Source organism: Cottoperca gobio, chromosome 11 (assembly GCF_900634415.1).
Source record: "Cottoperca gobio chromosome 11, fCotGob3.1, whole genome shotgun sequence".
Taxonomy (NCBI): domain Eukaryota; kingdom Metazoa; phylum Chordata; class Actinopteri; order Perciformes; family Bovichtidae; genus Cottoperca; species Cottoperca gobio.
In genome coordinates, this window is record NC_041365.1 from 4,419,490 (window position 1) to 4,433,571 (window position 14,082).

The window sequence follows — 14,082 nt, forward strand, 5'->3', positions numbered from 1 at the left end:
TCACATGTGTATCTTTGAAATTTAAAAAAATTAGTGCTCTACTGGGTCAAAACACTTGGTGATGTTGACGTGAACTGCAATTACCACCTCACGGTTGTATGTCTCCGCAAACCAGTCAAGTTGCAGTTTGCATCCATGTCAGTCCACAATGTCATCGCTTTATCCTATTAGACATTTGTGTGAAATTGCCATAATTAGCATATTGATTCTTGAGTTATGGCCAAAATGTATTCTGTGAGGTCAAAGCTACCTTGACCTTTGTCCATCAAATTCTAATCAGTTCATTCTTGAGTTTTGAATTTGAAGAAATTCCTTCAAGGTGTTCCTGAGATATCGCGTTCACAAGGAATGGACAGATGTGAGGTTACAGTGACCTTTGACCTGTGACCACCAAAATCTCATCATGTCACAATCAATCAAGTGGACATTTGTGCCGTATTTGAATAAAGTTCCAGAGATGACGCAGTTACGAGAATTGGACAGATCTTCATCATGGCATCAGTCACCCTGATTGCCAACCAATACCATTGACTTCCCTCACAGCTGTTTTCAGTTAATCAAGCTGATTGGACCTCTTCTCAGGACTGTAATTGATTGACATCTTAATAAGTCTCTTGATTACACCTTTATCATTTTTATTGGTATGTAGATTTGTGACCTAATAAATTCCCATCATAGCTCCACCTACCTTTAACCTGAGCAGACGTCTAATCGTCCAGAGTAATTGAAAACACCTGTGTGGGTGTTTAGAGTCTTTTAAAGTAATCTAGTCTTTTGAATTTTCAGGCTAAATATATTGAATTAGTTGGTTGTACCCAGTTCTACATAGGAACATGTAGTCATCTCTACATAGTCATCTCCACTATGTAATTCCTCACATTCATATTTGACACTCTAACTAACCCATACTATTATTGATTAATGTTTTTTAGCGATGCCTCGTATTTCTCTCTTAATACACGTTCCATAAACCGGTCAGTTTACACATCTGAGGTTTGTATGTTTGATGTTCTCTTATTGAGAGAAAGCCGCCCACTCACCATGTCACCAAAATAACACAAGAACCATGGAGCTACGTGTTCAGTGATGAGCGGCGTTTTTAATTTGCAGATACATGTACTGTCTTCGATTGATTAATCCCATTCATCACGGCAGATCAGCGGTGATGAGAGCTGATTTAATCCGCGCAGTGAATAGAGATTGAAGCGGGTCTTGTTTTCTTCGTTGGCGGCCCACTCTCTAACGTCTTCAACTGAGGAATACAATTAATGAGAATTCACTCCCACTCAAATGTTTCCACTGTGAGGATGGCAAGTCAAACTGGATCAGCATCTACACAGGTGCTGGCCAGCGCATCTCAAGTCACCTGTGTGTTAATGTAAAATTGATCTGAGGGCAATTGGTGTGTGTGTGTGTGTGTGTGTGTCTGTGTGTGTATGTTAGTGAGCTGAACAGGTGGTCTTGAGGGTAAGGACGTAGGACTCCGTCTGAAGGATGGAATGGTTGCACCTGGGTCTATGCATGCAGCTGGGTGCTGAAGAGGAAGCAAGTGGAAGGGATCCCATCTGACACTTCAGATTCAGTGTGTATCTACAATGTCCATGGTATCAGATTTCCCCAAGATAAAGTATGTACACACACATTTACAGTCGCATACACGCTTTTAACCAATCATGTTTTCTGCTTTGCTACCCAGAAGAGCTTTATAGACTGCTAAAGTATTCTTTAAAGAAACACTTGACCTGTTTCTACTTCTTAATTCTGGTTGTTTTTTTTCTCACAGAGAAAAACCCAATGAATATAAGTTCCTGCAAATTAGTCTGGCACATTACAATTTAGAGTAATTGCCTTTCCATAGCAACTTGGGATGCTGCAGGTAATTTACTTTGATCATTAGTTGAAGAGAATGACTACTCCACTTCCCTTATCCCCATGGAAACCACGCCCAGCTTGACTGACAGATGCAGCACTACAAATCAGGACACAAGATACAATTAAATTGGCAATTACTGCGCCAGAAAACACTTAATTACCCTAGTGATAGTTACAGTAAGAATGCACTGAGACGAAGTACACACTCCTCTAATTTCCCCACAGGTAACAAAAACTCAGGGGCACAGAGAGACGGGTAGGTACTCATAGATCACATAAAACTGTCAACCAGATACTGCTCAGAGGGAAAGTATAGCTATCATATCTTAGCTACTTCGTTGACATACTGTATAGCCTATGTGGATGTGAAAGCTATAACAAATGGCGTCTAACCCTTTTGCTTTCATTCCTTCGTAGTGATAATTATTACCCGACTACATAGTTCTCCGCAATTCTGCATAGCATTTTAGCATCTTTTAGCTAATTGTTTTGGTTTTCCAGCTTGCAGATCTACTGTTGGTTCTCTCTCACCAGTTTTGCTTTCTGATGCAACAAGAAGCGATAAATACACTGTTCCACTTCCTGCCCAGCACCAAACATCAGGCAGTAGAGACTAGCGGCAAGCTGAACATAGTGGAGCATTTAGCAGTGAAAGAGCGGGATCATTCCCCTCAGGAGGTGGTGGAGACCTAAAACAGAGCTTAAAGAAACGAATGGAAGGACCGTAAGGTAGACTAACCCACCACCTCAGCTCAGAATTTTATCCAAGATCAAAACCTACTTATTGCTTAAAGATTTAGAAGAAGAAAACTCATCCACTCTCCTATATCCTCAAGACTCGATCATTACAACTCCCTATATTTTGGTATCAACCAGCTATTCACCACTTACACCTGGTACACAATACTGCCGCCAGACAACTATGCAAACTTTAAAAAAAACAGGGAACATATCACGCCTGTACTAGCATCTTTGCACTGGCTCCCCGCTCAATATCGAATTCCCTACAAGACTTTTCTGTTTGTGTTTAAAGCCCTGCATGGTCTCGCCCCGAGCTATATTACAGAACTTCTATCCTCATACAGTACAGCTAGGCCCCTCAGATCCTCGGATCAAGGCCTGATAACCAACCTTGTGGAAATAGGGCCTTCTCAGTAGCTGCACCAAAACTGTGAAATAGACAGCAGAATCTCTTGACTCCTTTGAAAGTTGTCTTAAAAAAACACTTTAGCTTCCTTGCCTACCCCTTCAGTGATTCTTGACATTATTTGAATTTTACATTGCGATGCATAAATGCCTGTGGGCTTGTGTTGAAAAAATAAAAAAGTAAATCTCTGAATGACCTAAAGGTCACATGATGTTTGAGGGCAAATTCTTAAAGTCTCATTTAGAATACCATAATAACAAAAATAATTAACCCAAGCATGATTTATCCCTTTTTCCAAATGTGAATATACATTTTATTTATTTAATTGTTCACATATCATAATATTACTGTATATGGGCAGTCATTGAATTACTTCCCTACCGTCCAGCTTTCTGCGGTCGCCAAGCTTTCATCTTTTCATAAAGAAATAAACCTCTGTGCTATTTTCAAACATAATCAACTCAGATTTCCACAGTTTCTGAATATTATCTTTCCACCAAGAGAAGAATCAGACAGTTTTCTATTTAGGACGGAGCTTACTCGAACAAAATACAGCTTGTTCCGTTTCTAAGAAGAACAAAAAACCCATCACAATCTCCTAAAAGCGAAGCACAATCCTACGTATGACTTTGACACATTGGACGTGTGTGTGTGTGTGTGTGTGTGTGTGTGTGTGTGTTGCCTCTCTTTTGTGGTAGAAACAGTGGGAATTTGACAGTGTAACGACTTCATAGAGGCTCTGCTTCAATCCCCTCCGGTGTCGACAGACTCCAAGAGAGGGCTGGAGAGCGAGTCGTGAGAAATAGATTTAGCTTTTTTCACAAAGTGCAGTTATAACAAACAGAATGGGATGTTGTATGGCTGGGTTAAATCAATAGTAATGTTTGACTAACAAGAGTGTGTTTAAACACATGCAGCCGCATACACTCACTCACTCACACATTAATGGAGTCCATATGAGCAGAAACGCACACAAGGCATACTGTATGTTTGAGAGAGAGGAATTAGTGCTAATAATTCTTCTTTGTATATAGCAGTGTTATCAGTGCCACTTGTAAAGTGGACCAAAAGGACCAAGTCAATAACAAAAGGTTGTAGAGTTTCCATACAATAAGCCATGCCATCTGCAGAACTTTCTATGTACATCATTTAAGAGCAGCCCCAATCCGCTTGAAACTGTCGTGTAAACGGAAGACTGGCTGAGTCCTTTAATCGGCAACCAAACAGAGGAACGTCTGCACTTCCTCAATTGTAGGAGCAGCGTACAGAGTAGTTTTGCCGGTTGCCATTTGTTTTAAATCTGGGTTGAGTGAAAAAATAGGTCCAGTGACACGCTAGGGATCCTTCTCTCTGACCAATCAGTGGTCACCTTTTAGTATTGGAAGCTTAGCTTAGAAACCCGAGCTGGTAGATGCTAAAGAAAGGTGCTTTTATGCTTCCTTTCTTATTTCCGTACCACAATTCTTTGCCACAGCAACAAATTAAGCGACATACCATTCGCTGTTTAATTGTACACTAAGGATAAATACTTTAAACCTCGCGCCCTGGCTATTATGTCAGGGCAAAGAATTATCGTAATCTTTCTAGATAATGGTTTATATCCTTCCTGTCTCAAGACCTCATTGTTTGACATTGTCTTAAAGGATTTAAACTCAAGACAGTAAAGCATTAATGCATCACTTGCAACTTGAGCTTTAAGGCTTCTCCTAAATAACATTACTGCACTTGTTATTAAAATGTATCTGTACCTGTTGCTTCTGTGTGAGAGTGTCGTGTGCTCCTTGTGTGTAACTGCTTGAGCTCACAGAAATTCAGCATTATGCATGTGAATAATAACATTGAATTTGAAAATGTTTTTAATTTGCAGGATAAGTATTTGGGCACACTCAATGAATGATTGACAGCCATGTGGAAAAATGTGTTCTCTCATGAATGCTGCACACTCTTGAGAATCAATGCTTTCAACTGCTTTCAAACGCATTAGCTGGACTACTTAAATCAAACATTTCCCTTCCATTATTAAGCTGCTCGTCAGTGAAGCTTGCATCCAGCAAGGCATCTGACATGCTGGTTAAATATTTAACCTGGCTGTGCCGGGGGTTATCACATTTACTCTCCAGTATGCTAAATTGCTGAAGAAGGGCTGTCAAAATTGTGTTAGGCAGACGTATTAAAGATGTTAAACAACAACAGTGACGTGATTTTGACATTGTGACGTCCCATTTCATTATTCATTTTTAGATTAAGGTCTGCTTTTAAATTAGAGCTGCCATAACCCCTTAGGAGAGTCAAGCAATTTACCACGTATTTTGTAGTTTATAGTAATCAGTTATTGTTTCCTTGAAAAAGCCATAAGTTGAAAAAAATAAATCCAAATACAGTTATTAAACAAAAGTTTAATGCCCTTTGATGTGGTTACAACTTCCATCATGTTTCCTCATATCAAGGTACTCTGACCTGCACACCTGAGCCGAACCAACCTTTCCTAGAGTGGTGGCTTGACCTTCTATTCATCTGTCAATCAAAAGACCTTGTATGATGTCATTCTTGATGTGACATTTGCACTGCGTTCTCGAGGAGCAGATGTGGCAGAGACACATTTTTCCAAACACACACAGAGACAAACAGATCACAGCAAAGACGATTGAGAGAAGAGGTAAAGACAGGTTCACACTGAGACTAGATAGGGTTACTTTTATAGCAGTGGAGCCTTAATTAGAGCGATAGAAGAATAAAATGAGAAGGCGACAAAGGACATCATTTCTTGTAATTTTCTCATTGAGCAGTTGTCAGTATTTTTCTTACTCTGAACTGAGAGTGGAGAAAAGCTTGAGTTCTTAGTGATGTTATGTGGCTTAGTAATTGCTTGTGAAGGCTGTCAATTAATGTCAAATCCAAAACAAAGAAGAACGATTTTGGGGACTTTCTTCTTTTAAGTGTTGATAGCAAACAGCGCAGAGAAGCTGAAATTCTACTTCTTGGGTTGTAGACCAGTTCTGTAAAAACAAGCCAATTGGTGTTGTAATTTATACAAATAACATCGAATCAGTAATACAATTATACTGTTTTCTATTTGATTAACAATGCAACATAGCTCAAAACAAAACAAACATTAGGTTTTCATTAATAAAGTTTTGTAATCTCGTCGTTTCATTTGATTTAAACGATGACAAACATTCCCATATGAACCTAATATAAAGACCTCTTTACTCAAATCACCTTCAGTTTGAAGCTGCAGCCCACGTAGCTGCTGACACTCTTATCTAAGTAATAGTAGTACTTGCTTACCAGAAGTAACACATTGTCACCATAGCACAATAGCGTGGTAAAGAGCAGCACTTTAGATGTCAGGCGTCTGTATAAAAGAGGTGTAATAGCCAAGAAAGCACTAAATCTGCACAATCCTTTTTTTCACTTGTCTTCCCAGTCCGTTTGCACGCAACTAGCCTGATGGAGACGGCACAGGCACCTTGCTTGTCAGTATTTCCTTTTACAGTTGTACACACTGTAAATTTGAAAAGCATGATTCACTGCAGCCTCTTAACGAATCTTAGATGAGAACGTATTGTCCAAACCAGGAGGCTGATGGGCAGAGGGGAACATTTTTGCATTTAAACAGCTTGCTCTCTTAAGGACTCGTTCTTACCGATAACGACAAACCAAAACAAGCTCCAGAAATACATTTCTCGTACACTGGTTTTAACTAAAGATGCCACATTTAGAGCATATTAAAATACCCACATTGTGCGTATTTCAATTAGTTTATTTAGCATAAACAACCAGGACTGTAATGGAGATGATTAGCAGCTATACTTTTAATAACATTGATTGATAATTAATGAACATATTTCCCCTGAACCCCATTCGCACCTGTCACATCTGCCATTTGTCTCCACTTGAGCTGGAAAAATGTCGCCCTCTTCCACTTTTGTACTGCACAGAAATTTCTCCCAAGATGTGACCTGGTTGTCCAGAGCCATTTTAATTATTGAATGTGTTGTAAATATTGAATGAGTAGAATACAGGCACTGGGACAGTGCCTAGGGGTTGGCAGACCGGGGTGGTGGTTCCCCTATTTAAAAAGGGGGACCAGAGAGTGTGTGCCAACTACAGGGGTATCACACTTCTCAGCCTCCCTGGTAAAGTCTACTCCAAGGTACTGGAAAGGAGGGTTCGGCCGGTAGTCGAACCTCTGATTGAAGAGGAACAATGCGGATTCCGTCCTGGTCGTGGAACAACAGACCAACTCTTCACTCTCGTAAGGATCCTGGAGGGGGCCTGGGAGTACGCCCATCCGGTCTACATGTGTTTTGTGGATCTGGAGAAGGCGTATGACCGGGTCCCCCGGGTGATACTGTGGGAGGTGCTGCGGGAGTATGGGGTGAGGGGGTCACTTTTGAGGGCCATCCAATCCCTGTACGCCCAAAGCGAGAGTTGTGTCCGGATACTCGGCAGTAAGTCGGACTCGTTTCCCGTGAATGTTGGCCTCCGCCAGGGCTGCGCTTTATCACCAATCCTGTTCGTGATTTTCATGGATAGGATATCGAGGCGTAGTCGTGGAGGAGAGGGGTTGCAGTTCGGTGACCTGAGGATCTCATCGCTGCTCTTTGCAGATGATGTGGTCCTTATGGCATCATCGGTCTGTGACCTTCAACAGTCACTGGATCGGTTCGCAGCCGAGTGTGAAGCGGTTGGGATGAGGATCAGCACCTCCAAATCTGAGGCCATGGCTCTCAGCAGGAAACCGGTGGATTGCCTACTCCGGGTAGGGAATGAGCCATTACCCCAAGTGAAGGAGTTCAAGTACCTCGGGGTCTGAGGGGACAATGGAGCGAGAGATTGGCCGGAGAATCGGAGCAGCGGGGGCGGTATTACAGTCACTTTACCGCACCGTTGTGACGAAAAGAGAGCTGAGCCAGAAGGCAAAGCTCTCAATATACCGGTCGATCTTCGTTCCTACCCTCACCTATGGTCATGAAGGCTGGGTCATGACCGAAAGAACGAGATCACGGGTACAAGCGGCCGAAATGGGTTTTCTCAGACGGGTGGCGTCTCCCTTAGAGATAGGGTGAGAAGCTCAGCCATCAGGAGAGACTCGGAGTAGAGCCGCTGCTCCTTTACGTTGAAAGGAGCCAGTTGAGGTGGTTCGGGCATCTAGTAAGGATGCCACCTGGGCGCCTCCCTAGGGAGGTGTTCCAGGCACGTCCAGCTGGGAGGAGACCCCGGGGAAGACCCAGGACTCGGTGGAGGGATTATATCTCCTCACTGGCCTGGGAACGCCTCAGGATCCCCCAGTCGGAGCTGGAGGATGTGGCCCGGAGAAGGGAAGATTGGGGTTCCTTACTGGAGCTGCTGCCCCCGCGACCCGATCCCGGATAAGCGGTAGACGATGGATGGATGGATGGAATACAGGCTGACACTGATACTACCCGAAGTATGGATTAATCCACTTTATGTGCAGTGATAGCTTAACCAAGAATAAAGGTGCAAAGAAGAAGTCTTAAGGAAAGCATCTTCCAACTGCAGAGTCCTTAGTTGGTTTTGTTTATTACCTTTTATTACTGTTTGCATATATTCAATGTATACTTTAAAGGATACGACCCACCTTGAGCCACAGTGTCAAATACATTGAAGAGGCTGTGCTGTCCCTGAATGAATGTGGTGATTCACTGATGTTAAGTCACGTGCTACAATGTTTCATTCAATCTGCAGAAGCAGCAATGACGTTTCTGTGTTCACCATTTGTTTTATTTTCCCAAAGTTGAACTATTTACTTCTCTTTATGACTTCACCTGCCTGCTTAACATCACCATGTTAGCATTAGTCATCCAATGTTAATTAGGCACTCATTGTGAGCATGTTGCCAAGCTACCGTTAGCATTTAGCACAGCCTTACGAAGCTCCTAGCATGACTGAATACTCCTAGTGTTGTTTGTTTTTGGCTGACATGAGTGTAACCCAAAATGACCATTATAGTCTGTCTGCTAAGGATTGATGAAGCGTGCATTCAGAGGATGCACATTTGTTTCAATCTTAAGCTGTCACCTAGGTCTTAAACACTGAGCTGAGGCATTTATTCCAAATGATCTTATTGAGTTTAGTCACTTTACTCTGTTTGATGTTTAAGCAAACATGAACTGACCTCTCAACTTAGTCTACGTGCTTTACACATCTGCTTCATTCACATGGCAGGCACTTATGTAGGCGCAAGCTGTCTGCTTGAAAAAGGTGTTATACCTATTGAAGGGAGCCACTGAGTGTGTGTGTGTGTGTGTGTGTGTGTGTGTGTGTGTGTGTGTGTGTGTGTGTGTGTGTGTGTGTGTGTGTGTGTGTGTGTGTCCTGAAGAGGACTAGAAGTTCTAATTCCTGCCTGTGATCATCAAGATTCGGTCATGACTTTGTGCTCCATGTTCTCTCACTTGTGCCTCATGCCTCATCTCCCTCTTAACATCCTGTGTTATACAAAAAGCCCTTAACGCATCCTCTGCGCAACTTAAAAAGCAGCACTGCTGAAGAATACTGGTTTTGATAGATTATATGGCTGCGAGCCAGTATACAAAAGGATTATGAATAGGAAGTAAATGAAGCACTTGGTGATGTTCATTTAAAGTGCTATTTGGGTTTTCTTATTAAGTGGGAGATTGGGCTCTTCTTTGACTGACATGTCTTGATATTCATATTTAGGCTTTTTTGTTCACGTTGAGTGTCTCAGTCTCTCTTTCCTGATGGAATGAACTGCAAAACGAAATTAGTGGACTGATTCAGTCGAACAGCGTGTCAAAAAAGGGCTCATGTACATGTGAGTCTGTTTAAGATCTTTTTTATTCCAGATCACCGAGACGTCCTCATCGGAGCTTCTTTTGGCAGACTGAGGAGGATTCATTTGAAGTTCGCCCATGGTGTCACATCACTGCCATTCTTTTGTGACATCAGATGGGATTATTGATCTCATTATGCAGAAGAATCACTACTTGATTGTGAAGTAATTTATCACCTTTTTCCTCGTAGAGAAGCCTCATAAACACCAAAACATCACACTCAGCATGTGTGTACCAATCAGTTTGGCAGTGTGTGTTTCAATGCCACAGTTATTAAGAGGATGTATAAGTGGCAATGTGTGTGAGTGTGTTGTGCCTGTTTAGGCACACACACACACACACCTGCATTTGAGACACACATTATAATATTTGTTACACTAACAACATAGTAACTTAGTTCAGTGATATTTCCAGATGGAATAGTGTGTATCAGTTCTCAACAGTGACTTTGTAGTGAACTTATTATAATACCCATGAAACGTAAAGGACATTAGTTTTATTTGTTTAGTATTCTAAAATGTAATTGTAGCAGCTGATTGGCCACATTCTTAATTTAAAAAAAATACGGCTTCATCCCTAATCCCTCTTGACTCATTGGTAAAAGAAAAAAGCGTATTAACTGATTCTAATTTTAGTTTGCAGTTATTTTAAATGAGTATAAACAGCTTCTTCTTTTTAAGCACACTAATGACAGCATCACCAGTGACGTTCACGTGAAGAAAGGCATAGACTTGCGCTAAACGGAGCGCAGCTCTGACGCGTTTTTCTGCAGCGCGTCTGGCGCACAAAGATATAAAACCCACCGCGCGCCAAGCGCCCAGAAGAGCAGAAGAGACGTCTCAGGACAACAACGCACAAATCTCCATCCAATCCTCTGGGCAATGTAAGTGCATTGATATTTGATTTACAAAAAACCTGGCTAATACTGTTGTGAAACTTATTAAAAGTCTCTCGACATGACTTTTGATGATTGTCTGCTGGTTATGCAGCTGCAAAAGTATTGGGAATCTATTACCACTAATAATATGGGCATGGTTTTGTTTTTTACTTCTACCAATTATAAATGTATTCCTCAAGCAATGTCTGCAGTGATAAATCATAGGTCAATTAATAGCATCAAATTATTTAAATAAGGAAATTTAAAGCAGTGGAACAAGTGTCCCGTGATGTGGCATGGACTAACAGTTTTTACGGGGGGTTTTTTCTCCCTCGGTTAGATGCATCCTAACTTGGTAAGCTGGCTGGGGACTTTGGGGTTCCTGCTGTGGGCGCTGCTCTGCCTTGGCGCCCTGACGGAGGGATACCCGGTGAAACCGGAGAACCCCGGGGATAACGCTCCGGCGGAGGAGCTGGCCAAATACTACTCAGCCCTGAGACACTACATCAACCTCATCACAAGACAGAGGTAGGCGGACTCATTACACCTGTCTGCAAGAATAGAACAGAACAGAAAGCTTTTATTCATTGAGTTGGAGTCCATTTGATTTCAGGTTTAAACAGATTACAAGGAGTACTTTGCAATATGTGTTCTCTTCAAACGACTGGATTGGTAATATCTGTCCACTGGGTGGTAGCTTCCCCACATTATTTTATTATATTTAAATATATTCCGTCTATTTCTACAAATGTGTAACCATTGAATATCATGAGCAATCAGATAAAACATGCTTGTAAGTTCAGTGTTGCTTTATTATATTCTTACAAATTAAGCAATTTTATTCCCATAGCTCTAAATACTGTACCCTTTCCAAGTTTTGCTGAGTAGAGATGTAGGTTTTCATTTTGGCAGCTTATTTTAATTTTCAGCTGCAAGTTTCCACAAAAAAATGTTTGTATAGAATGTGAAAAGATATTATATTATCTTCAGTTTCTTTCAGTCAACAATAGTCTTTATAAGAAACTTTCCTCAACATTTGGCATTTCCTGTTATGTTATTGGTATAATAACCTGACAATAAAGCGCACATTTTTGACATCAAACAAACAAAGTCCACCTAAAGTGTTGCCTGTTGGAGTCTTGCAGGTCTGTTTGCAGCTTCACCCCCTGTTACAGAACAGGGAACACCCGCTGCCCATTTACCAGCTGTAAAAAAACAAAAAAACAATATGGATAAATGACTGCCACTGCCCGAGTGCCATTTCCAATTACCCATAGCTTTCATCTTTCTTCTGAATGTCAGTGGCTTGCCAACTGAAGGCGTTTAGCCACCTAGGGGGACAAGCGCGCCGGCACAGCTTATCATCTGAGGGAATAGGAAACGTGACCACCTGTGATGCAACGTCTGTCTGCCCCCACTGAGTCTCAGTCTGACTGTGTTCAGTACTAACTGAGCTTATAATTGCATTTATGAATCAAGGAGAAGAGTAAAAGGTTCCGTTATATATTCAGCCTGTTTCTCTGTGATGTTTTTATCATATGTTAGCAAAAAGGTCCACGGTGGTGCTGAGCCCTTTAAATTTCAGTTTGTATGTCTGTCTCTTTCTGTGTGTGTCAGGTATGGAAAGAGGTCCAATCCTGAGATTCTCGACACACTGGTCTCAGAGCTGCTGTTGAAGGAAAGCACAGACACGCTGCCACAGTCAAGGTGTGTGTAAAAATGTGAGCTCTACGTTGTTGAAACTCTCACAGGAAGCTGACCTTGTCATTTCCTTGTCTTTCACCAGATATGACCCGTCATTGTGGTGATGCTGTCATCAGTGTGGGCTACACCTCACTGCTGCCCCGCTGACATTCTGACCTCTACACAACTGTCACTTGATACCCTCCTACACAAAGGACCACCCTGCCTCTGCCCCTTTTACCTTTATGAGCCGCCACATATATATTCAACCCCTCCTCCTTACCCATCAGCTACCATCACAACTGCTTATAGTATGTGCCATAAAATTGTAAATAGTTTATTCAGAGTTATCATCTGTGAAACATAAAAGTAAAGTTGGAGGAGGGCATGTTGATTGTATTGTATAATTGTGCTATTAAAGATTAATTGTTTGAAGATATGTATTTCTTTGCATCTGTTTGATAGGTAAAACTGGGATCTGATTTTAAAGGGAGTTCATTCACTAAACCATGAAAAGATATTCTAATGTTTGCTTCAAAATGACAGAAGGGGGACTTAAGGGGCTGACCTTGTATTATATATTAAATGTGATTCATTATTTTCCCAGTCAGATTAGAGCAAAAATGTTCCCCTGATGTAAAAAAAAATGTTTTAACTGTTCTCCTGACACATCTCAGACACGTCTCTTCCCTTATGATGAAATCAAGTTTGGACTTGCTGTGCCACACCTTGCCTCCCAGCTGATATATATGACTGTAGGAGCATGTTCTATGGGACTTGGTAATAAGGCAAGGGTACATATGAACTTGGTCTATAAAGCATGAATGGTCCAGTAAAAGCTTATATGGTCAGAAAAACAGTCAATTTGAAGCCAATTGGGTAGCTAATGGCGCTCTCTTGTGGCCATACGAATAAGTACCTACTCTAAAACTAAATGACGGGAGAAATGGCATTTCCAGGAGCATTATCGCAATTACACGAGTGGTTAACCTACCGCATCAACATCGAATCAGCCCATAGAGCACAAATCAAGCAGTTAGGGAAGAGGCACTGCAGACACACAGTCTGCAATGGAAATGAGATAACCCAAAGGATGAAACAACATTCACAGGGGGACCCGGTGAGTTCATGTGGTGGATAAACATTTTACCTTGAGTATAGAACAAGTATTAAATCATTAATCAAATATAAACCTAGCTGTATCTCGCTTCGTGGCTCTCCCTCTCACAGCTAAAGGCTCTCTGTGGAGAGTTGATAAAAGTAGATGAAAAATGGATGCGGACACTGGAGTGTGGTAAAACTGTGTAGGCTGATGTGGGACCTGAATATTTAGGATAAGATAAACACACATTTATAAATGGAACATTAAATTGAGCTCGCGAGGCCGTTGGAACTGCCGCTTATAGTCACTTTATGTTTGTGCGTGTTAAGTAGTCTTGTGTGCAATGTAATATTAACAAATGGTCTCATTTATTATCACGTTTATGTGTTATTCAAGAGGGATTTTTTACAAAATGTACTTCAAAACTCTTAGTAGGTCTATTAGCATAACATGTGGCCTGTGTAGGTGGGCGTATAGCTTATTTGTTGTCAAAAAGAGTCTTATACTTTTAAAATAGGCCTATGGTTGTATGATAGTACCATATCATGTTAGTTCAGCGCCTCATTTAGACTTAAACTTTTCT

The 14,082-nt window shown here is 41.4% G+C and overlaps 1 protein-coding gene across 1 annotated transcript; it reads left to right on the forward strand.

Moving 5' to 3' along the window:
* The first annotated feature begins 10,559 nt into the window (after positions 1–10,559).
* Positions 10,560–12,836, forward strand: npy (neuropeptide Y). The gene is made up of 4 exons (XM_029443747.1): positions 10,560–10,720; positions 11,055–11,242; positions 12,332–12,421; positions 12,501–12,836. Exons 2-4 carry the CDS (start codon positions 11,055–11,057, stop codon positions 12,520–12,522), a joined length of 300 nt encoding a protein of 99 aa, XP_029299607.1. The 5' UTR covers positions 10,560–10,720; the 3' UTR covers positions 12,523–12,836.
* Positions 12,837–14,082: the final 1,246 nt, after the last annotated feature.